The sequence below is a fragment of the Accipiter gentilis genome, chromosome 6 (assembly GCF_929443795.1).
Source record: "Accipiter gentilis chromosome 6, bAccGen1.1, whole genome shotgun sequence".
NCBI classification, from domain to species: domain Eukaryota; kingdom Metazoa; phylum Chordata; class Aves; order Accipitriformes; family Accipitridae; genus Astur; species Astur gentilis.
Window position 1 is genome coordinate 7981319 of NC_064885.1, and position 25261 is coordinate 8006579.

Sequence of the window (25261 nt, forward strand, 5' to 3'; positions counted from 1 at the left end):
TCCTGGGTCCCCACAACCCTGAAAACCAAGCACACATATACAACCCACCCAGGTTGCAGGGCAGCATGAGGACAAACAGGTTTCATGGGCAGAACACCCCCGTCCCCAGCAGCGTGGCCCCCCCAGCCCCAAACCTGCCCCCCCACCCCACCCCAAACCTGCTGCCCCCCCAGCCTGCCCCCTTCCTTTCACCCTGTTGCGATGGGCTGGGCAGGTTGGAGGGTTCAGCTCAGGGGCTGCAGCCATGCTGGGGGGGCTGGACCGGGCAGGGGGGGGTGTCATGGTCCTGATGCCTTTCAGCCCCAGCTGGCCCCGTGCCCCCTGCACCCCCGTGCCTCCGAGCAGGATCGGCCCTACATGGCCGAGGCCAGGCCCGCAGCTGCGATGTTCCCGCTCGGACAAATCCCACTAATCCCCCCTGAGTCATCCCGGAGGCAGACGGTGACCTGGGAAGAATCCCACAGCTGCGAGGCCCCTCTCTGAGCCCGGGGGGCTCTGTGTACCCCCCCAAAAACCCCTTCTCCCTGAGCCCCAACCTCTCTGCCCCAGCAGCCTGAGGTGCAATGAGTTTTGCAGGTCTCAGGCACGATGCCCGGCGTGGGGCCGGGTTCAGCTCCTGCTGCCGGGGGAGTGGGGTGGGGGGGGGGTGGGGGGGGGTGTCACGCGTGTGTTTGGGCCCCCCCATGTGTGTGTGTGTCATTTTGGGGATGGGTGGCCACGGCAACCAGAGTGATGGAGATGGTTGCCATAGCGAACGCAGCCGCTGGCTCTCCAGTCTTGGGGGGGTGGGAGGGATGAACACCAACCCCCCCCCCAGCCCTGCAGCACCTGGAGCAGGGGTTGGTGCAATGAGTTTGGCAGGTCTCATGTCTCCTGGGAAGAGCATCCATCTGGCAGGCTCCAGCATCAGGGACGGGACGAGCGGGATGAGCGGGAGCTCCCTGAAGCCCCCCTGCCTGCAGGGGAGGGAGAGGGGCTGGGGGTGCCAGGCAGGGGCTGCCCCCCCTCCCCAGCCTCTCTGCCTGCATCTGTGCTCCCCTGGGCACCGCACTGCAGCACCCAGCCCCGGGCACACGTAACACCCCATTTTAGGGCTAAATCCTGCCGGGCAAGCGGTGTGGAAGCCCCTGCCCTCTGGCTCATGCTCCTTCCTTCTCTCTCTGCCCCCTCCGGTGCATCTTTGGGGGACACTGGCACCCTCACCCCCCCCCCCCCCAAGGGCACTGCCCAGGGCCCCGGCGCTGCTCCAGCCTGGGGGATCCATTTCCCCCTCCAGGTGGGGAAACTGAGGCCCTGCCAGCGAAGGGAGGAGGGGGGTCAGGATGGGGGGAGATGTGGGGCTAATCCGGACTCGGGAGGACACTGGGCCAGGCTTAGCCAGGTAGGATCAGGTCCTGCTTCCACAACCCCCCGTCCCCGGGCAGCTCAGTGGCCAGCGGCTGGATTTGTCAGCCCAAATATGTGTCCAAGGGAAGAAGCCCCCCCCGAGGGGCATCCCTGGCCCCCTCCCCTCTCCTGTGGCCATGCCGGAGTGGATGGGCATGGGTGCCACGCAGGGCAGAGCCCGCGGCAGCTCTCGCCTCCCCAAAAACCACCCCAGCCTTAGCAAGGGGGCTGTCAGCGTGCAACGGTGCTGGGATGGGGTGCTGCCTGTGGGGTGCGGGGTGTCCCTCCCTGCGTGGGGGGGGGGGGGCTCAGCAAGCCCCCAGCCCCTCTTTGCCATCACCCGGGAGCTGCTCCTAGTCCCTTCCCCGGGGGTGTCTGTCCTGCACTCCCCCCCGAGATCCCTCGCAGGGCGCATGAGTCAAGTCACATTTTCGGTTTATGGTTTCCAAGGGAGGAGAATATTTTTACAGCGTGAGTCACCGCTCGTGGCTTCGAGTGGAAAAACCATCGGGGAGGGAGGCAGGGAGAGAGGGAGGTGGGGAGGCACCCACCCACCCACCCCTACTCCCACGGGAGCTCCCAGGGACCATCCCCATGGCTCCCCCAGCCCGGGAGGGCTTTCGCCTCCGCCCCGGGAAGGCTGGGAACCTGGTGAACCATTAATCCGCAGGGATGCGGAGCACGGCATCTCCGCTTCCATCTGCGCCGACGGAAGGGAGATGGCCCCCCCCGCAGAAGGGAGATTCTGCGGAGCAGAATCAAGGCTGTTGACCCCTGGCCCTCCCCTGCCTGCCCCAGCTCCTGAGCCCCAATGGTGAGGGAGAGCCCCCCCCCCAGCCCACAGAGCCCCCCAGAAACTCGACACAGGCGATAACAATTAAGCAGCGCTGATGTCAGATCTGTAAGTTTATTTGCTCAATGTACGACGGCTACATAATGACTCACATTCATGATATTCCATCACTGAGGAAAAACTGCTAAGAATGGTCCGTGTGTGAAATAATTCCTTACAGAAACACGGAGTTGGAAAAATAATCACTGATTAGACCTTAAAAATAGTTCACTGCATAACATGACAAAAAGCACAAACAAAGGCTCATTCAAAGAACACAGTCATTGTTCTCCTACACTGTAATAGTTATAATTTCACCATGACGAACACCAGACATTAAGATTAAGCTAACACTGGTGTTTTCTTTTGCTTTTTTTTCCTTTTTAAAAACAAAATCATATATAATTGCATGTCACTATAGCAACATCCATAACAGATCAGTTTGTTACGATCACTATTTGGTAGAGCAAACTTTACCCCCAAAAGAAAAAAATAAATTAAAAAACTTTAAAAAATTTTTGAAGACTATTTTGTCATAGGAATACATAACATCTACAGTATAAGTTAATAAATTTCAAGCTACTGTATAGAAATACGACACTAGCATGCACAATATTGTATCAATAGAGTAATGGAGCAGTAATCATTTCACTGGAGAGACAGTATCATAGGCAAGTGCATCTCTTAAAAAACGAAAGAAACCATTCAAGCTGCTTAAAAATCAAGTCCCTGACCCCCACTCTGTTTTTAGCCCTCTTGTGCCATCTCTCCTGCATAAGTTTCCTAAAGCAGCCAGAGCAAAAGCCAAAAGAAAAAAAAAAAAAAAAAAAAAAGATAGGTTTTGTAATTCCAGTAAATCACTTCCAAATTATACAGCTGGGACAACACTGCTCACGGGACACGAGGGTCAATCAAAGGAAGGTAAGAAGCCTAAAGCGATCTTCCAGTCCACGGCACGTACCGGCACCACGAGCCTCTCGCCACGGGATGCTGCACACCGTACACCAGGCGGATGCGCTTGCTCGCTCGCCGCAAGTGAGGCTGAGCGAGACTCTGCGTGCGAAGACATCCTGGTCAAAAAAAAGCTTTGCCGGCATCGCCAGGGCAATACCTGGAGGCCGAGCGCTGGCCTCGGCTCCGCTCGCTCCCCGAGGAGTTGGGGTAGCGGCTTCGTTTGACTGTGGAGAGGGAGCTGGAGCGACGTCTCCCCGTGCAACCCGACAGCAGGGGCGGCTGTACCGTGTGTGCAACACCACGACGCACTGTTTGCGGACTGACTCTCGAAAGGGACAATGAAAGCCTGTTTCCAAAGAAAATTAAAAATAATAATAATAATAATGCACGAGTGCAATTTTTCCTTACTGCGCAGCTTTAGGTGAAAAGCCACGTGGCACAGCACTCCGTAAGCCAGAGAACAGCAGTGAACTTCCAACAACGACGTAAAAATAAAAATTAAAAATAAATTTACTTAAAATGGGGTAAATATTACCTGCTAAGCAACTCAGATGCCCCGTTTCCCACCCCCAGCCGGATCAGACAGACTTGGAAAAGATTTTTCTAAGAAGAGAACTAAGTTCCTGGGCTCCCGATGGTTGATAGAAATGTCTATGATTGTAGCTCTTCCCTTGAGGATTTCTCTACCAAATTAGTTTCTAAGCTCCTGAAGTTCACTCATTACACCACAAGCTTCCCCAGGAGAAAGGAAAACACACCCGGCTTCCCTGGTGACAAACAAGGGAGCCTGGGTGCTGGAGATCTGCTGACAAACCTCATGGTACAGTGGGAGAAAGTCAGGCAGAGTGAAATGGCAGTGCAATCCCTGAGGAAGCAGCTGTGGCACCTTAAATCAGGATGGTCTTTTGAAATACCAAACACAGTACATGACATACAGACCTGAATGCTCTTTTTTTTAAATTTTTTTTATTATTTTTTATTTAAGTGGCATTTTAAGTTTAAACACTTCCCCCTTGTCTAATTAAGTTCTTAAACCTTTTGCTGTGGACTTAAAATAGTTGAAACAGCCGCTAGCCAAGCACCTGTTAAGCTGTTGACCAAAAAACTAGAGCAGCTTTGATGTTCCTCGGGCGGGCGGTCTTCTTGCCTTGGGCGACACAGAATAGCTAAAGCCAGTCCACAGGCGAGGACTGATCAGGAAGGCAAGCCAAAAGAACTAGCAAAAGAAAAAACAGACAATCAAAGGCTTGATGTCATATGGCTGTAATGTAGAAATACTGTAAACTGCAATTTAGTGTTAATACTGTAAGCTACCCTAATACGTATCTTAAAAAAAAAATAAATAAAAATTGGATGGCCTAAATCCCAGGGCTTTGCAAGCCCCGAATTCTTTAGTTTGGTTTTGGTTTGGTTTTTTGTTTTTGTTTTGTTTGTTTTTTTTTTTTAATTCCTTCTCAATTTGGGGATTTTAAGCTACGCCCTGCCAGGCAGAGCGCTGCAGAGAGACACCCCGCGACGTGGTACGGACACACGGCACTTGGACTGAAGAAACAAACGCACAAAGCCTTACTGGAACCACAGAACTCTTTTTTTTTTTTTTCTTGCGTTGCTTTCCTTAAAAACGAGGGCCATTCCATCCACGCGAATTCATCTTAAAACCCTTTTATTTCTAGCGATAAAGTTAAATTAAAGACAGCTCCACTTGTATTAATAATCTACAGAACAGTCCATATGCCAGTGAGGCTGCTATTCCATACCAGCACAGCCAGCCTGACTTCCACTAGTGGTGTTTTGGCAAAAATGTCAACGAGGCAATCAAAGACAGGTTGTGGGGGGCCTCCCGGGGAAGGTGTCCCCTCCCTTTCCCTCCCCCACCCCTGACCCCCCCCCCACTCGTGGGAAAAAAATAAAGACTGCAGTAGTTAGCATCAGCGTGCGGCTGCCAGTCCATCGGGGGGGTCTAGTTGTTGCCTTCTCCACCGTCGTCGTCTTGCTGATCGCTCGTCCAGAGCGTTAGGTTGTCGCGGAGGAGCTGCATGATGAGCGTTGAGTCCTTGTAGGAGTCCTCGTTGAGGGTGTCCAGCTCGGCAATGGCGTCGTCGAAGGCCGTCTTGGCCAGGTGGCAGGCCTGCTCCGGCGCGTTCTGGATCTCGTAGTAGAAAACCGAGTAGTTAAGCGCCAGACCGAGCCGGATGGGATGGGTCGGCTGCATGTGCTCCTTGCTGATCTCATGGGCTTCGCTATAGGCTTTCTCCGAAGACTCCACCACAGTCGCCCTCTTCTCACCGGTGGCCACTTCGGCCAGGTAGCGGTAATAGTCCCCTTTCATCTTCAGGTAGAAGACTTTGCTCTCGTACTGCGTCTCGCTGCAGTTCTTGATCAGGTAGTTGTCCAGCAGGCTCAGCACATCCTGGCACACCGCTTCCAACTCCTTCTCAATCTTCTCGCGGTAGGCCCGGACCATTTCTATCTTCTTCTCGTTCCCATCGGCAGAGGTCTTCTGCTCGATGCTGCTAATTACTCGCCAAGAGGAACGCCGTGCCCCCACCACATTTTTGTAGGCAACGGACAACAGGTTCCTCTCTTCGTTGGACAGAGGCTCGTTCAGCTCCGTAACCTGCATCAAGAGAGGGAGAGAGAAGAGAGACACTTCGGTTAAGCCCCAGTCACTTATTTTCCTATCACACATTCGGGTGTTCCCGTGCATCTCTACTGAGAGGCAGGAGAAGGCAGCTGGCTCCCAAAGTCCTGTTCTGTCATCCAGCATCTGCTCCCATCCCAGAGGGAGCCAGCTGGGAAATCACGCCACAGTCCAGTCCCCAAGCGGAAGGGGCAGGTTGGGTTTTATTCGAGGTATTCTCCATCTCTTCAAAGATCAGGGTTTTCTGGATCGAGAAAAATCTTCTAGGAAAGAGACACCTTTCACCTGCGGGATGAGAGTTGGGCTTTGTGATGCAGGCGAGAGGGACACTCAAAGCAAGAGGGTGGACATGGTCTAGGGTTACGAGCTAGTCGCATGGATTAACAATACCATAGCTACAGGGTGTTCATCTTTTCTGTTTCACATAAGCATAGGGCATGCTTCTGAGACGCCTAAAGAATATGTTAGATGATAAAATTACAGCTGCCTAAGGCATCTGTACAGATAAGGACTTAAAAGCTCACATGGTAAAAGTATGTTCTTCCCACACAGGATTTTCCTCATTGAGGATTAAGTGTTAATGCACAGCATCACTTCTACCTGCCCGACGCGCCGCAGTAACAGAGGGATTAAGGAGACGACGGAGCACAGAGCCATCTCGCACGCGGGCCGCCAACCTCCACCTCGGCTGTTTCAGTTACTGGGAAGCATCATACTTGATACTGCAAAAATCTCTTTCCAGCTCCCACAACCCCATCGCTGGCTGAAGCCACCCAGGCAGCACCTCTGGCAACAGCGAGGCAGCCGGCCAACTGCTGCATCAGCTGCCATGCCTTACCGGCAGCTCGGGAAGGGCTCGTACACCCCCCCCCCGACTCCATGTTGTGCCCCATACGTGGGTCTCTGCGTCCCTGGAGCGGGTGCAGCAGCCCAGGATGCTGCGGCAGCCAGGCTGCTCCACGCAGCCCCTCAGCTGGGGCAGTCAGAGCTGTCAGGTGGCACTTTGAGCCTGGATATGGCTGTTGTCCCCTTTCCCCGGGGACACACCGCCCTGCCACATACACACCCTGGGTACGGCCATGTGGGAAGCAGGCTAGCAGAGCAGGAACCTGTAAGCCTGCTCTCAGCAGTCACTTCTGGAAGGATTAGGTAATGGTTTGGATGTGAAAGGCTTCTGTAAATACTGAGTCATTTTCACAAGCCTTTATAAGGACAAGGTGTGTTCTGGGCCTAGATAACCACATTTATGGTGGTGATCAAGAGGCCAAGGGCTCATGCTGGAAGGTGTAGGAGGGCCCAGCCCAGGACTTCAATTTGGGTGGCCTGGAATGACTCACACTTGCTTATACTATATTGACCTGCTCATCCCAGCAACATCCACTCCTGCCTGCAGCTGCTCTTGTAGCTGTTCGGCCATGGTCTGGCTAATGTCTTCTCCCAAAACCAAGCTACAGCTAAGCCTTAGTTTCCCACAAAGCAAGCAGAGTACACTGGTCTCTGATCTGGATGCCCTCTACTCCCTTCCTCAAGGCAGAGGCAGCAAGAAGAGCCTCCACTCCCACTTGCCGCTATTGTACGGACCTGTGCTGCTCCACAAGATGCTCTACAGCCTGGCAGGCGAACCAGCAAACAGCCCGTCTGCATACAGAAGAGGGTCTTACTGTGCTAACCAGGCACAACTGCCTTCTGTGTCAAGGGCAGAAGATGGCTGAGGGACCAGGGAAATGGGTGTCACGTCAAAGAGGGCAGAATCTCCTGTGACTATCAGCAGTCGCCACCGATACAGGACAAGGTACACAGGGCAGCATGCTAAGGCAGCTCCCAGCTTTCACGTCCCAAGGTAAGCAGGGTGCATGATGCCCAGGCCATACAGCAGCTCCCGGTGCCAGGAGACTAACCCACCTCCCACCTCTCCCAGCCAGGCTAATGACGGCTGTTTAACCACACGGCCCTGCATTTTGTGTGATATGCTGCTTCCCACAGAGGGGCTGGGTCAGAGGCTCAGCCCTGCATGCAGCCCGCCTGCAACGTGCTAAAATACCCCTGGCAAGTCATTCATATGCTGCTTCCAGCCTGCCTTGTGCTCTAAGTTCAGAGGTCTCTAGCTGTTTGTAATTTTACAGGACTTAACAACTTTGAAATTACTCCATTCATTCTTCCCTCTGAGCAATACCTGCACAAACATAAATTAAAGATACTGTGAGATTAAAGCCATCTTTGAAAGATACTGGAGCAGAATGAAGGTGTCCTCCTGCCCTCGAGCTTATAGATTGTCTATCCTTGGAGATGTTTGAAACTTGTTCAGGTTACTCAGGGTCTTGTACCATCTAGGCTGCCCTGTGTTAAGTAAGGGAATTGGGACTAGAAACATCTAGAAATCTGCACTGAGTAAGGGAATTGGGACTAGAAACATCCAGAAATCCCAGCCTGACTTATTCTCTTACCTTCCAGCTGTAAATGGAATGTCCAACATCAACAGCTGTACTACAAGAGACTTGCCGACTCCAACAGTTTTCTGTCCTAGCACTGGTTATGAAGGTTGATAACCACATGAGGTCTTGCTTTTAGCGAGATGCTCTCTGAGCAGAGATACCAGTTTTAAGTGTAGACCAAGCAGGCAACTTTAAAGCTGCCCCACAGCCCAGTCCGCAGATATTTATCACTGCAGAGATGAGGTAAATCTACTTTCACCAGAAGAGTCTTGCTGGAGGACAGATTTATTAAAACTACAGGGAGTTTTGTAGGATTAGCTTTGCCATAAACATCTTAAATTTGAAGCCATTAAGGATTATGGAAGAAAGTTGCCTGTCAAAATCCTTTCAACCAACTCACTGACAGATGCAAGGTACACCTGTGCAGAAAGCAGCTTCCTCCAGGGAGCTCAAAGGGAACTTATCAAAGCAGAAAGGGAGCCTCGTTAGCCACATAACTGCTTTCTAGCAGTACCCAGGCTCCCAGTAAGGTAGAGCACTGCAGAGAAATGGCAAAGGTGTAACACGGCTGGTGACAAGGACCACATCCCTCAGCATTAGGAGAGGGAAGAGACTGCAGTCCCACATGTATTTCAGTTTGCAACTGAGCTGAGAGGAAAAAAGGAAAACCATCTGGCACTCGGATTCCCAGCAGGAAGAAAATGCAAGATGCCCAGGACACTAGCTATCAGACAGCACGGGTACGCTTAGCTGCCTTAATCAGAGAGCCACTGGAAGGTGGAAAAGATGTATCCCAGGTTAAGCTGCCTTTGAGAACTGCCATCATCCCTGCCTCAGTCTGCCCAGAACCTCAGCACTACAGCCAAGATTCTGCTGCCCGCTAGCCTGCCCCACCATGCTGCCGAAGGCTGCGCTGGCATCTTCTGCACTCTGCACTCCAACGTGGGATTGCACAGTCACCATTGCACTGCTTTTGCCAACAGTGCTGTACGGGTGAAGCAGCAGACCATCCAGAAACCGCTGCAGCAACTTGTCAAGTGGATGCAGGTCTGTGCCTTCACTGTAAGCCTGTGCTGGCCAACCAAATGCTGACTTTTCCTTACACTGCAGGATACCAACACAAAATGAGTTCAATCAAGCCAGAGGCTAAATAGCAAGCTCCAATATACTTAATTTAAAGCATTGCATTGAATGTCTCTGATGTAACATCAATAAGGCAATATCCTGCATCAGGCCTGGATTAGATTGCAGTGGTCACGTTACAAGCCCTTATGGAGAATTTTTGCTAATGTTTGTTTCCAGCATCCAGATTGGTATTACCAGAACCCCCCCGCCTTCTTAACTCAGACCCTGGAGGAGTCTCACCTCCCTGAGGAAGGGCAGCATCCTCACATACAGACCAATCCTACAAGCATTAGGTCACCTGATGACATTCCCAGCACTGTTAAATGGAGTTAGAGACTTCAAATATCCAAAGAAAAATCTCAATTTGTCATTAAGAGGGCTTGGCAGGAACATAAAGCCATCAGCCTCTGGCTGGAAATCTACCTGCTCTCTGGGAAGCTCAGTCATTTTAGAGTTTTACTTCCCTGGTTGAGAGCAGAGAAAAGCAGAACTTGCACTGCAAATCTCAGTAACTGTCAAGCCTCATTTCACCCTTGTGCTCCTGTAGATCAGAGAGGTGGGGGGGGTGTGCAGGAGATGCATGCAGCTGAAATGGAGTCAAGCCTTGCATGTGACAAACAGCCAAGCATGAAAAACTAGTCCACATGCTCATGCAGCTGCAAACTTGATAGATGCCAGTCTTTTAGCTATTTTGAGAGGAGAAAGAAAAAAAAAAAAAGGACATTTTCCACCTTCCTTTCTGCTCCTTCCCCCCAAACAAGCCCAGCCACAAGACTGGCTCTTTGTTGATGCAGAGCAGCAGGAGACCTCAGCTGTGGCACCTCTCATTTCCCTGCTAGTCTGCCAGCAATGGTCTTACTTGCAAGAGCTTCCCCCATGCCCTGTCACAGCACGTGACACACGTGCCAGGAGCCAGACCCTTCGCAGACTGCAGGCAGCCCTGCAGAAGGGCTTCTGCTCTGCAGAAGCCCTGCCTAAGGGCAGAAGCAGAGAAGACACCTAGCCAGGGAATGCAGGTCTCCACCAGGCTTGGCAGGGAGGAGTCTATACTGACAGGCTTTGGCTTGGAGGCACGCTCCATCGCCAAGCTGGAGGACGCTGCCAAGTTCCAGTCTCACCAGTTCCTGCAGTCTTTGAGGGTGCAGCGTCTGCACCACCAAGACTTAAGTGCCCTAAAGCCACAGGGATAGTCCAGTAATTCCCATTGGACAAAAACTACTGGAAGTATAGGGTTTCTACTGCTTGAGAGTCCAGAGGTTTGTACAAATCAAAGCTCTCTGATTTGCAACAAAGATCTTCAGAGGCGGCATGATTTCAGAGAAGGTTCTCCCAATTTCTCTACTACAGCTGCGAGCTCTGACTCGGCACTCTGTCCAAAACCTGGCAGGCTTCTGGCATGCCTAAGTATCACGTTGCAGCCAGGGGAAGGTTTCAGTCTCATGGGGAGCAGCCAGGGAGCACGCAAAACTTTACCTGCCCCTAATGTCAGGGTTCATGCTCTCCAAAAGCCAAGGGTTGGTCCTACTGCACCTTCTTTCCAGAAGCATCCTAATTAACAGGCTTTTTTGAGACCTACAGGGGAGGCTTGCCTCCAGTCAGTGGCAGGTTAGTTTGCTTACAGGGGCTTATTCCAGGACTCTTATCCTCCACTTCTCACCTTGCATCAGTAGGTCTGAAGTAATCATTTTTGAGTACATCATGAAATTATTTTTGAGGACACTTCAGTAGCTGCAATGAAGATCCACCACAGGATTTAGTTTTACCTCTTTATTCTTATACACATGGATTTTCACTTAGTTTTTAACTAAGTGTCCACCCATTTATGGCTCCTACCTAGCTTTGATGTCTTATCTTAAAGCATACAGCAGAGCAAGCTGAGCAGACCCAGAGATTCTTCCCTGGGGAATACCATCAACATTTGACAGTTTAATCCATGTTATAAGCCTCTACACTTTTGTTTTTCTGATTGCCTAGAAGAGATCCTGAGTCCCTAAAGACATTAGACGTCTACAAAAGGAGCCAAGCTTTCCTTGAGAGAGACAACCGTGAGAACCTCAAACTGTCCACTGAGAACAGCTTTTGAACATCACCAGAGCTCCTCTTCCACCAGGATACACAACAGCCATCTCCTCCTCAGCACCTGTGTTTATTCTATCTATGGCTTCTGCACCATCTAATTAAGTATGCTATCTCTCAACAGAAATCCTAGCAACTGCCTTGTTTTCCTTCACATGCAGCTTGTTAGTCACACTGAGGTCTGGCCTGAAGGTTCCCTTTTCTGTTTCATTTTTTAAAAGGCAAATGGGCTTTTGAAATAGTGTTCTGGCCAGAAGTCTGACCACTGGAATTGTTACTTGGTCTGAAGCCACCAGCAAGGGGAGCAGCCAGCACACAACCACTTCAGGCTCAAGCAGCTGATAAATGTTCATGACCAGCTGCAATCATGCCACCCTCCCCCCCACCTCTAGCTGCTGTCTCATGGTGGGACCCCATCACCTGCCTGCAAGCACCAGACCACCTTCAGCAGCCCAAGTGCTGTCATTTTGGAAGTGACATGCCAGAGAGACCGCCTGTTTTTTCTGTCCCCATCTCACTCTACATCTAGTTTCTGAAGAAATAGCTGGCCTCAAACACATTAAGTTGTCACCATTACCCGGTGGCTTGATTACAGTCATGGCTAGCTGTTGCACAGCCTAGTCAAGAACAGCTTCTCCTTGTGCACTCCAGAGCAAGCTGTCCTCTGACACCATCACAGCAGTTGGAAAGATGCTTTTCTTAAGCACTGTCCTACTTCGACACAAAGTAGGCGTGTGTTAAACTAGACCTAAATCTAAATTTTTACCAGATTTCACTGGTTTGGTTCTTTCCCCGCCCTGTACTCTAGCCTCTTCCCCCATGTCATACTTCCAAAGCAGAAGTCGCACCATAACTCCTTCTCTCCTTGCTGACCCCCTCTGCTGTCCTCTCTCCTTGTGTTTTCTCTCAGCATAGGGGATTTTTGGCTGCAGGTCAAGCCCTGTCTCTCATCTTGGACAAGACCAGAAAAGCACAAGCAGGCTGTGGGTAGAAGTCAGTTCCCCACTGCTGTCCCCTTTGACTGTTTCAGTATGAATAATCATATGCTAGTTCCTGTTTTTTAAACTGGCAGGGCCAGCTCTCATCACAGGACAGCGGCTGAAGGCACAAGGGATGGTTCTGCCATTACACTTCAAATTGCTCCGAATGCACCAAGGACCAGAGTCTGCAAAGTAAGATCGTTTATTGCTTGTAGCATAGCTGGATCTCAGAGGCTACTTAGGCACTCTAGACACTGATTAGGATTTCTGCATGCTCCTACAGTTAACAGCGGCTTTCATCCCACTCTGCAGCCTTTATTATTTAAGGCAACTTTGAACCACCCGAGACAAAAAACTTCAAATTGTAAGGGAGACATGAAAACCAAGAGCTCAATTATTTTATTGGCCTCTGTAGCTTAATAACTACTTAAGCCAAAGTGAATTTCATCACACCACACACAGGTTTGATCAGTCCTTGGAGCCTGCAGATCTATTCCAGTCTGGCTCTGATGAATTTCAGCTAGAGAAAAAGCAAGTTTCAACCACTTGGGTCATTCCTGCATGTAAAAGGTCATAAGGGAGCCAAGATGAGAAAACCAGTGGCAACAGTAGAGCTCTGAGCTGTTCCTGTTCTGCACGTGGTAGCAGCATTTCATGTACCACCCCTTATCTGCAGCACTGCAGTCCCAGCACTTGGCCTAACGGCTCAAGTTTTTCCTGCTGCAGAATACCTGGGTGCCATCGATTTGCCTCACCAGCTTCTTCCGCAGCTTTTGAGATAAGGCAAGCACAAAGGAACATCCACCTGCCTTCCAGGCACATTATTAGACCTTGCAATTTGCCATGGCTATTGAGTTAACAGAGAGCAACCCAGACACATCACAATAACCAGCTAGAAGGAACAATCCCAGCTTCCCAGCATGGGCATCGTGTATGCTCTTCAAGTGCATCCATGTAGAGCTACAAACCATTTCTGAATTAGCATTGCACAGTCTTGTAGAAGGGAGCTGCTCCTATAGCTACTACCTGCTTTTTGAGCCATTAAGGAATTATGCCCAAGTTCTTGTCTTCCTTATTAACACCCTGATTCTTGTTAGCCTTACTGAAAGACAGGCTATTAAACAAGATGAAAACTGGTCATAGGACACTAGCTGCCTCATACCTGTTAAAAACTCTTGGAAAAAAATAATCAATCTCTGTTGGTCTAGTGCCTTCCTGCCACCAGATGGAGAAAGCAGCAAGTCAAAGCACATCAGTCCCAGCATTTAAGAGGACTGTCACTCAGGGCTCATCACACAGTCTCTGGCAGATGGGATACCAGCACCTTTGCCTGCTAACTACAAAGCAACAGAAGGGAAACCAAGCTATTCCTTCCCAAAGATATGGCAGGCTGGCAAGCATCATCTGCCCACTTTTGCATTTCTGCAAGCACCTCAGCAGCAGCCCAAGATCACCACCCTGCTCCATCAACCAACAGCCTGGGGAGCTCTTCTGCCTTGGATTATCCAGTCTGTTCCCTGCTGATAGGACTTGGTGGTTTTTTTCCATTCAAGCATTACTCTTCTTCAGAAAAGTCCATCCACTCATAGGCTTTTTAGCTGAAGCAGCCATCCATGGGATGATCACTGGTCATTTCTAGTCTTAAGACTTGGTCAACATAGGGGAAGACTGACTTTGTTTCCCCCTCCAATTTATGGCAAAACAAAACCAAGCTAGACAGACTTCAGGGACTCCAGCACATAGTCAGGGACACACTAGATAAATGAACCAAGTTTCATGTGGGGAGGGTGTTTAGTGCTGCTGGGAGCATTAGCTGCTTAAAGACTTACCTCACAGCTTCTAAGAGTACTAATCTGGCTCAGATATTAGTGCTTTCCTGCTCACCTCCAGCCTCACTGCCAGACAACAAGTACCCTGCCACCAGATCATCAAATCCTCCCCAGAGCTTCAAGTGCCAGGGCTTGTCCTTAATCAGGGGCTCAAAAAATGACAGCGTTATGCTGTACCCATGACCTCTATTCAGTTGAACTAAGAGAGGAGAGACAATGGGTGGGACACCCTGGGAAAGGCTGAAAGCAAGTACTGGCTGCAGAGCGAGCCTGCTCCCAGGTCTAGCTGGAGCAGGAGGAACCAGGCAATTCTTGGCTGCTTGCATGGCTTCCTCCTGCATGGCAGAGCCATTGCTGCCTCGGCAGCTGGCAAACTGCTGCTCCGGCAGGATGAAATGGGAGAAGCTGCAACCATGCAAACAACTCCCTGCAGCTAACGCTTAAGTTTTTAACTGCTTCATGTCATTACCCCAGACACTTTGGGAAAGACTGCTTGTTGCACATCAAGGCAAGGTGCTGGAAATATATATATTAAAAAAAAAAAGCCCCAAGAGTTATGCTCTAGGTCTTTTGGTCTGCAGAACCTGCAGTTCCTTGCAGAGTCTGAAACATGTTTTACCAGATTAAGCAAAAGAGTTTCCAGAACACCCAGGTGGACTCCAGCATGCCAGCTCCACCATAGGTTTAATTTCTGCATCAGCAAGCAAGGTGATTATCCCTCCACATGTACTTTACCCTCCCACTGTTTCAGGGATTTCAGGCTTGATCTTACACACCTCTAGCAAAGACAATTTTATTTAATCTCTTAAATGAACTTGCAGAATGGAAAATCAAGTTTTTGCTCTGGCAGCTTTCTGGAGCTCTGCAGCCCATTTTAAATTATGAGGAGGGTCACTTTATTATTCCAGATCTGACTGGATTTAACTACCCTTGCCTGGCTCCAGCTATCTCCTCCCAGCCCTCTTGAAGCCCAAGGGACTACTACCACAGATTTGATCTCAGTTCATCACAGGTGACAGAGCCCCTCAGGCACCGACATCTTGACACCACCAAATGCAAGAACCCAACTTCAAGGTAATGAAATATTCATCCCACGTAACAAAGCCCAACAGCATAAACAGGCAAAGCTCCAATGCCTTCCTCAGCTGGGTGTAAATCAAAGGCTGTTAATCTTCCCCCAAGTTCTCATTCACTGCTGAATACTAAGCATTAGTCTTTTACAAGTGCAGATCTCCTACAGCAGTTCTCGAGCATACCTGTTAGCATACAGCACGGCAACAGTTTCTCCAACTACTATTAATAAACTTTATGCTGCAAAGCACCACAACTGTCCAAACAACGTGTCCGTCAGCAGCCTTGTTAACACTGAAGCTGAGACTTCTCACTAGTATTTTTCTAGAGCCCTGCTGAAACCATCTTAGAGAGGAATCAGAAGCATACTGACATGCCAAGTAGCTTTGCCTGGTACGTAAGCAAAGATACAGCCCAAGCAAGCCAACTCATCCAGTAAGATCAGAGGGAATTTGCAAACAATTAAGGAGTGTTTTGTACTTTGAGTCCCTGCAGACTTGCGTTCGTCCAAGTGCAGCTGCTTCAAACACCCATAGACTGACTCAATTCTAACATCTCCTTTATAGAAGAAAAACATTAAGTACTCTAATCCCTAATCCGGGGATCACTTTAAGGGAATCTCATGCCATCATCAGTGACATGTTCTCTAGTTACTCACCTACTGCTATTAACTAATGCACTGCCCTTGGTCACTATATCACCAGTTTTGAGCCAAAAAGCAGGTTTGTTTAATAACTTATCAAGCATGTGTTGGGTCATTCCTGAGATATGACTAAGTCTGGGTTAGCACAGAAAAACCTGAGACCAGGGGAAGTTTGTACTTAAATAGGCAGACAAAGGCTTTTGTTTCACCAGCTACATGAAGGCATTGCTTTTGAGAAACAGTCTCATCAGTGTTTCCTGCAGCCTGAGGACTGCTGCCTCATCATTTCAGCTCCATTTTCCAGAATTTACCATTTCTGAGTGCTTCCAGACCCCACCAAGCAAACCAGCACTGCAACCGGGGTGAGACTCCTGGGTGAACATCAAGGCCTGCACTCCACCAGCCCCAGCAGCTTCCAGGGCTCTGGCCCACCAAAGGGGCTGGAGAGATGTGGCAGCTCAGGCCCACCATCATTGTGCACTCTAAGAAGCCGGACAAAGCCATCCCGCTGCCGAGCTCCTCCCTGAGGCAGGCTCCCCACCCAGAGCTGTGGGTAGGAATCCAACATCTTGACATCTGGACTCTGGAGAGAGGACTCAGGCCTCTTAAAAAAAAAAAAAATTAAAGAGCAGAATGGAAGTCCTTTTGTCATGATTTTCCTTCATTTTAAGATGGGAGGAGGCACTCTGCTCATTAGATCAAGCAGCCAGGGGAACGAGCAAGAGAAAGCTGACTGTGACAGCACTGGCTGTGCCTGGCCAAGGAGATATGACACACCACCAAATTACACAAACCCCACAGCCAGCTGGTCACGGGTCCGTATCCTTCCCCTTTTCTGCATGCTCCAGACCAAGTGCAGCTTTATGAAGTCCCCCACTTCCCGCTTGCTCTGCTTTGGAGGGGGGAAGGTGGCAGGAGGCAGAAGCAAAGACCAGGAAGGACCTCAGCAATGCCAGCGCACCGCCTCTATCCTGCCCAGGAGAGCACAGCCAGGCTCCCTCGCAGCCTCATTCATCTTGCAGGGTCCTCCACTGCCCATGTGTAAATGTACAGTGCATTTAGACAGCACTGTGCAAGCCGTGGGCTGGGTTCCCACAAAGACATTTTGTCTCCACGGGGGAAGAACAGTTCCCCCATCTGCAAAGACCAAAAGCTGCACGGGCAGGAGCATGGGCAGAGCCTGGCAGCCAGCAGCCATGGCAGAGCATTTTATCTAACTACCACCGGTGTGAAACTGGCCATGGCTATTTACCTGAACAGCATCCTGAAATCAAGCCAAAGGTTTTGGAGGTCGATGACAAACCCACCATATCCTTACCAGCACAGTGACAAATTCACAGCTACTTCCCCTTTGTTTTAGCAGGTGCTAAAACAGGTTTCCAAGCTATCGCTTTCCAGCAGTGACCATTGCTTCCAGAACCAAATCGACTAAATACTTGCTACTGTTTTCACGAAATTCTTGCTTTCCAGACATTGGGTTACCATTTGTCTGCAGTCACGTGAATCTAATAGGAGGGAGGGAGACTTCAGCCAAGGACAAGTTAGGTTAGTTACCTTTCCAGTAAAGAACAGAAGTTAAGGCTTTCAGCCTTCCCGAAATAAATAACAAAGGCCTGGACAACAAAGGAAAGAAGGGCTAAGCTGGCTCCAAATGAGTTAGTACAAAAATACTCATAACAGCATTAGCTTTGGAAAAAGCCATCTTGAGCTGCAGAGCACTGAAGTGTAGAACAACACCTGGAAGCACTGAGGGTGCATCAGCTATACAGAGACAACTGAAGCCCTGTATCACAGCTTTGCCACAGTGAACTAGAAGATGATACCTGTATCCTATCAAGATCTTCAATGGATAAATTCTTGGGAAGCCAGGCAAATCCTGTTTCACTGTGCTTTGTACCGCAGTTATTCCAGTATCCATTCATGTTTCACCGTCTCACAGTTCAAGAGGTAGAACTGGGCAGAAAAGCAGAAGGCAGCTTCAGATCTGCAGAGTCCTAAATGCCCCAGACACCGACCCTGCTGAGGAAAGGCTCCCTCAGGTCAGACTGTAGGCATTTTCCAACCCCCTCTTCCTCTGAACAGCCTGGTGTCTGGCTGGCATACACTGAGCAGCTAGCTCTATTCTGAACTAGTCTGACAGTCCTTTTTGCTCTTCCCTGCCAGACTGGTATTGAGCTCCCAACACGCTACTCACCTCTGCCAAGGGAGAGAAGCAGCACCAACAAGTCCAGCAGTGCTCCGCATCCAAGGACATGTCTGAGCTCAAAGCCACCTCCCAAGAAGCAGCTGGTTACTCAAGCATTGGCAGTTGGACACACAAAAGCTTGGATTGTTGATTTTTCCTAAATAGGTACCCTTGCACGCAACTTTCTGTGCATTCGTTCGGACATGGTTTACTTGGCAGGAAGCTGCTCAAAATAGAAGCTGAAGAGTTCAGTTGTAGAGTTCATGCATTAGATCTTGCCAGATGCGTCACCATCCATGGAGGTTTCTCCAGATGTAAAGTCATGACTACCACTCTCCCAGCTGCTGCTCCATCAGCTGCACCCTGAGACATGTTTCTTCTTGTATCCTCAAGAGTCACAGCCAGTAAATCAATTTCTAGCTACAGGTATGCATCAATCAAAATGGCAAATGCGACAAGCACATCTCATCTTTTCTGATGCCTCGTGGTATGAGGATCTGCACGCTCAATGCCTCACCCTACTCAATCTGCAGTTCCACAACACCCAGACAGGCCGGCTGGCATGTGCTCACCCATGTTGTCCCAGAGCGTTTACTGAAACCAAGGGAGCACAAATTCTTTAGAGATTTGAGGCAGAAGACTGTATCCAAGGTTAAGCGGCTGTTCACCAGTACAGTGATACCAGAGGCCCCTGTGCATTTTGTCCTTGCAGTCTTTTCATCAGCACAGCTTAAACCCACCCTGAATGTCAGGAAGCATCCCATCCCAGCATTTCAGCGGGAGGCAGAAGAGCAGCTTGCTGGTCCAGCTGGAGTCCTCTGTCTATGCACCATCCTGTGCACACTGACATCTTTCTCCATCTCAGTCCTAACTGTGCTTCTTCCAAGCACGTGACACCCCACTGTGGAGTGGTGCAGTGAAATACCAGGCTCTGAAAATCCTTGCACTTATGATTGTGAAGGGGCTTGGGGTCACCCACCAGCCTGGGAACAAAACCCTGGTCCAGCCCAGGCCTCCTCATGGGCTACTGGGGACCATCAGGTCACTTTTACTCCACCTCCCTCATCTTAAGCTCTGTGAGACTGACACTTCTTATTCCTACCCAGAAAGCCAAGGTGACCATACTCCTGACCAGCTCTAATGCTGTTGGCCCAGACATAAGAATGAAAACAGCTTAAAATGAGGTGGTCCAGTAATACGCAGTGAAGAAGAGATGGCACAGAGGAAAAAAAAATAAGACTGGGATCCCCAAATTAGGGAAAATCTTTCTTCTACCAGCAACAGAAGGTGAGGAAGAAGCACGTTCCTCATCTCCCCTGATCACAATCCAGATCCCAGAGAACAGCCATGGGTAGTGCCAGCCATCACCCAGCAGCAGGAAGCAGAGGAGGCAGAGGGATACAACACAATTATCTGGATAGCCCTCACTTCTCTTGCAAGCACCATCCAGCACACTCACGAGAAATGCTAAGAGGATGCCAAACAACATCATTGAGTTCAGATGAGACAAGCCAAGAACAGACTGCATACGTTCCAGAGGTGCAGGAGTTCTCAATCCAGAAAACACTTTTGGAGCTGAAGTTCTGTGGTTGCCCTTAAATTGCTGTTCCTGTAGCTTCTAGCAAGCCCAATTTCACATCACTAGTGCTCAAAGAGTCTATTCCAGAGAGCAGCTTTGGGATCAGCTGATGAACAAAGCTTGGGCAGATAGGGCTTGTCCATACATATTATGAAGCTTATTTGGTGTTCCCCCTGCCAAAAAGTCTCCTGTGAGCCAGCCATCTTTAACCACAAGAAGCAGTGCAAGAACGAGGCGGGGGAGGGCGAGGGGATCAAGACAACTCCCACCCACCAGCCTTTTTGCATTTTCAGGGCTAGCCACCATCCAAAAGATCTACTGGCTAAGCCAAAAACATCTAAGGGCTCTTGGAGAGCCCCTGCCCAAGTGCTTTACTGTTTCCATGTAGCCCAGACATCTGCAGAGGACTCAAGAGCTATATTCTCCATCACAGTCTCAATACCACCTCCATTTAGTTCAAAAAGAGCTATTTCTAATCAAATGCACAACTGGCTGTTACACTTGGCCAACTGAGAGAAACCCAGCATGGCCTCACAAGTCAGTGGCTTTTCCTAAAGCTCATAGATAAAGAATTATCAGGAGCTTAAAGAGGAATTTCTAAGAGCTTGAGCTGCTGAAGACTCACCGGTTAATATAGTTAGTGCGCAGTGCCCACTGTACTCGCGTACAGGGCGTGTTGCTACCTGTCCGCGGCTTAAGTGCCGATGTGCAACTCAGCATACCGCTACAAGGTCCTGAGGCCAATTTACGCAGAGACAACCCACGCCATGAACCGTTAAGAGGTCGGAAGCATGACAGGACAGCAGCCATCCTGCCCTGACCCCATGGACCTCCAGGAAGGAAGCCCTGCTCCCGGCTCGTGAGTCACGCTGTCTCAGACCCCCACCCCCCCCAGGTCTGAGCAAGCCCTCGCTGCTAAAGGGCAAGAGGACTGCTCCTCTATGTGTAAGAGCCGGTCGGGAAGCATGCAGCCATGCAGCCTCATGCTGCAGTGATCCAGGAGGCACCACGAGGCTGAGCAGCATTCAAGATGCCTGCACAAGGGGCGGCAGCAAGAGCATCGATACAGTCATTAGATGCCAACATACCCCCTCCACCTCGGCACTGGAAACGGTTTCTCCAAAGCTTTCCCCGGCCCCCCTGGGAAGTGCTACTACAGCAGCTCGCACTCCTTGCTCCCCTCCTACCATCACAGATGGCCTGCCCAGCACTCCTCCTGGAGAAGCCTTTCCACCTCACCCTTTTGTCTCATCTACGCTGCAAAGCAGAAAGCAGCTAATCATCCCTGCTCCGCTCCCCTGGGACTCTCCAGATAGAAGGGATTTGTGTTACTCCCTCTTTCCAAGGGCGAGCCTGCTATCTGCATGAAGCCCTGTTATCTGCACTAACCTGGTCACTGGATGCGGAGGATGATATCTTGCCAGGCTGGTGAGCAACATGGCAGAAGCCCACGTAACCCGTGCCAGGGAAGGCCTGCGGTTCTCCACGCTCACTCTCCTCCTCCACCCACAACGGCCATTTACTGTACCAAAAGCCAGTTGTGTCTAAAGCTTGGGCAGCAGCCATCTGCTTTTCAGCACCTCCAACATTCACCCCTCCACACCCACCACAGCTAACGGTCCTCACATACAGCACAGCCATGGCCCCGCTGCAGAGGTTGGGTCCCCAAAGTCAAGTAGCCAGGTGTTCCCCTCACAGGGGACCTGCAGGTGAGCTCAAGGACTCTGCCACATGGTCCCATACCTACGTGATATGTAGGTACAATGTAAAAATCCCGTCCCCACCCTTTTTAGGCGACTTATTTCCTGCAGAAGTTATTGCAATCATCTTGCTTGCTCACCTGTGCATCCCCCCCACCCTAAAGGTCTATGGGGAGGCACATGCTCTGCTCCCCAGGCAGCACCCGCCGGGGGCTTGGCAGGTCTCCACCTCCAAAAAGCCTCCAGCAGCATCGCTGCTCCCCAGCTAATGGATATCGATCCCCAGCCCTGGCGCTGGGTCGGATGGTAGACTCTTTGTGGAGCTGAACCAGACAAAAAGGCAGCTCCCTTCAACCACAGGTGCTGTGGGCAGCAAAACGCCAGCGAGCACAGCACTGGTTGGGATGGTAAGCCCAACGCCTGCCCACCGACCAGCAGGCACAGCCACCACCCTGGGGACCCACGGGGAGCTTTCCTGGTCTCCAATACATTATAGGGCTGACTGTACGCCCCCCCCAACAGCGCTGAGGTGACAAGGGACATGACCAAGGTCATGCAGCCGTACCCTGGACTGATGGGCCCAGCCCTGCACCCTTCCCAGATGCAGTACCACCTTCTGCTCCCTCTGGTAGGTGAAGGGACCATCTGCTGCGTTCTACCGAGACTCCCCAGTAAACCTGTCATATCTGGGGGCTGAAGGAGCAGTCCTGCTCCTGCAGCAGCAACGCGACTGCATGTGCCAATTAGGGGCACCGGCATCTGGCACTTGCAGCAAGGAAGGAGCTAGAACTTATTATATACAAATTATTTAGAAGAAACTATTGTGATCCAGTACATCATTTTGGCAAGCAGCATTGGGTGAATCAGTAGACAGTAAGAGCCCCAGCACACCATTTCCATTTTAAACCACTACACCAGCCATTCAGCACAGGCTCCCAAGCAGGCAGGGCTGAGGCTTGCTGAACAACGCGCCCGGCTGCCGTGTCACCACCCATGAGGTGGCCACCAAAATGCAATGGTGAGCTCAAGCTGCAGGAAAATGAACCTCTTTTATTCACATCATTACCACGCCAGACTTTAAAGGAAAGCCGTCCAGCATTTCTCAGCACAGCGTTAAGGAAGCGAGCGGATGGCTAGGTTTGGAGGGCAGGAGACAAAACGGCGACAACCACGGGAATGCTTCTGCATCACCTTAGCTAGACGCAGCCCGCATGCTCTCTGCTACCACCTGGGTGCATTGCAGCTTGGACCATGGCATATGACATCACTAGGCGTTGCTACGGAAATGAGTGCTAGGTCATCAGCCTCCTGCACAACCGGAGCTGGGGGATGGGCAGCACACAGGACGGTGACAGGGATAACTGAGTGTGACATGCCCATCACCGCCGGACCCAGCGTGCCGGAGTTTGGGCAGCATCGCGCAGAAATGAAGAACAAAGCTCTGCCTTTTGTCTGCTGTCGCGGGAGGCGTCAGCACTCCTGCTGTGAATCATTTTCTTATGGCCAAACTACACGGCAACTGATAAGCGGCATTAGCCCGGGTTACTGTTTCACCAGGACCAGTAAGGTCTAAAAGGAAAAACCATATATATAATCTGCAACAACACCTCTGGTTTAAACACTGAGCCCGGGTAAGCAGGCTAGGGAAATTCGCCCGGCGGGAATACTGCAACACGGCTGTGCGTCCCAGGCATATCCCTGTCGGCTTTGTCATAGCGGCTGTATTATCCGTAGGAAATGAGCTGTAGGATCTGCTCACACAGCAGGCTTTGCTTTAAAATGAATAGATGCCGTTATCAGAAAATGGTATAAAAGCCATAGCGCAGCAGAGGAATAGCCCAGTTGGTTTAATATGATAATATCTTGTTCTGATTATCTGTATTTCATTTCTTGATAAGATATCTCCTCCCTTCCCATTCTCGGGCTGTGACAGTTTTGTCTGTTTGATAAATGCAAGGTTATTGACAAAATGGTGCAATATGGGCAAACAGAGCTGCACCCACGGCAGACTGCGACATTCCTAGATCAGCATTCACTTTTCATCAGCCAGGGAGGACACCCCAGCTCCTCGCAAAGGTTCAGACCTGACTAAGAAGACAAACATAAAGAACAGTTTTCCCCTTTAAAGCACCCCCTCCCTCCCTCCACCCAGTCTAGCCTCTCTGCAATATGACAAATGCAGAATCTTCTGGAATGACTTGATCCTGCCTCCCACGATTGCTTTGTTTGCAAGATCAGATCAGAGATATGTTTTTTTTTCCCTTCTTATATTGTCAAAATGTCAGTATTGAAGGGGAGCGTTCAGTGTCACAAATCAGATCAGCCTGCTATATGCAGAGTCTTTATTTTAAGAGCGTGAAATGAATACAACATGACTCAATTCATAAATCTCCAACCAAGTGCAGTAAAAATAAGAGCTTTGGCAGCGAAAGGGCTCCTGATCGCTGGGGTCACGGGCACACACCAGCCTCACCGACCGCGCGCGGGAAGGGATGCACAGGAGCGATGGGGGGGGGGGGTATTTCAGCAGCAGGGAGAAGTGTGCACGCAAACATCCCCCCTCCCCAGGGTTCCCCGCAGCCTCGCCCCACAGGGCTTGGCAGCCCCCCCGAGCCGGCATGATCCCCCCGGGGAGCACCGCACCCCAGGGGTGGCTCCTCTGCCGCCCCCCCACGCTGGGGCAGGGTGGGGAGGGGCAGTGGGGATGGGGGCACAGCAGAAGATGTGTGGGGCAGGCAGAGGGGGCCTAGTGTGGGGGGAGAGAAGGGATGGGGCAGGGAGGCGATGTGTGGGGACAGGGTGGGGGCTCTAGGGCAGGGGAAAGGGTGTGTGGGGCAGAGTGGGGGGCAGCAAGACGGGGGAGAGGATTCCTGGGGGGTGGGCAGCAGGGCAGGGAAGGCAATGTGTCAGGGCTCTAGGGCAGGGGAAGGGATGCGTGGGGGGGGCTCTAGGGCAGGGGAGAGAAATGCGTGGGGCCGGGTGGGGGCCCCAGAACAGGGGAGAGGATGCGTGGGGGGGCGCCCAGGGCAGGGGATGGGGGTCGGGAGAGAGCAGGGTGTCCCTGGGCGGGGAAATGCAAAGGGAGCGGGACCCAGCGGGGGGGTGGGGGGGTGTCGGGGGCAGCACAAGGACCGGAGCCGCACGGAGGGACGGCGATGGGGGGGAGGTAAGGGCGAGGGGCCGGGGCCCACACACCCCCACGGCGCGGCCCCCCCCGCCGCCCAGCCGGAGCCCACCACCCACCGAGGGGGGCAGCACGGGAAAGGCGAGGGGAGCGCGGACCCGCACCCCCGGGCCCGACGGGGTCGCGGGGGGAGGAAGGGGGGGGTTGGGGGGGGGGGGGGGGGGGGGGAAGGACGACGGACACGGAACGGGACTCACGTTCTTCATGGCGGCCGCCATGTCGTCGTATCGCTCGGCTTGCTCGGCCAGCCGGGCCTTCTGCACCAGCTGCTCGCGGTCCACCATCTTCGCGGGGCCGGGGGAAGGGCAAGGAGGCTGCGGGCTCCGGGAGGAGGAAGAGGAGGAGGAGGAGGAGGAGGAGGAAGAGGAAGGGCGGCGACGGGAGGAGGGCGAGCGGGCGGCGGCTCCTGGCGCTGCTGCGGCTGAGGCGACGGCGGCGGCTGCACCCGGTGCTGTGCGCGCGCCGCGGGCCACCACAACCCCCCTGCGCCCGCCCCGCCCCGCCCCTCCCCGCCCCACCGCCCGCCACCTCTGCGCGGGGCACGACGGGAGATGGAGTCCTCGGGGGGGTGCGGCGGTTCCCGCCGCACCCCCCCGAGGACTCCATCTCCCGTCGTGCCCCGCGCGCCAGCGCCATACCGCCCC

General features: G+C 51.6%; 1 protein-coding gene across 1 annotated transcript; it reads right to left on the reverse strand.

Moving 5' to 3' along the window:
* Nucleotides 1–4578: 4578 nt before the first annotated feature.
* On the reverse strand, nucleotides 4579–25073 carry YWHAG (tyrosine 3-monooxygenase/tryptophan 5-monooxygenase activation protein gamma). The gene is made up of 2 exons (XM_049802375.1): nucleotides 24815–25073; nucleotides 4579–5789 (listed from the first exon to the last, which is right to left on the reverse strand). Exons 1-2 carry the CDS (start codon nucleotides 24899–24901, stop codon nucleotides 5133–5135), a joined length of 744 nt encoding a protein of 247 aa, XP_049658332.1. The 5' UTR covers nucleotides 24902–25073; the 3' UTR covers nucleotides 4579–5132.
* Nucleotides 25074–25261: the final 188 nt, after the last annotated feature.

Bases quoted from the DNA above. Each gene is read 5' to 3' on its own strand.
- YWHAG (XM_049802375.1), bottom strand. From the start codon at position 24,901: ATGGTGGACCGCGAGCAGCTGGTGCAGAAGGCCCGGCTGGCCGAGCAA. The intron at 5,790-24,814 runs GTGAGTCCCGTT...CTCTTGATGCAG, and splicing joins TGGCGGCCGCCATGAAGAAC to GTTACGGAGCTGAACGAGCC.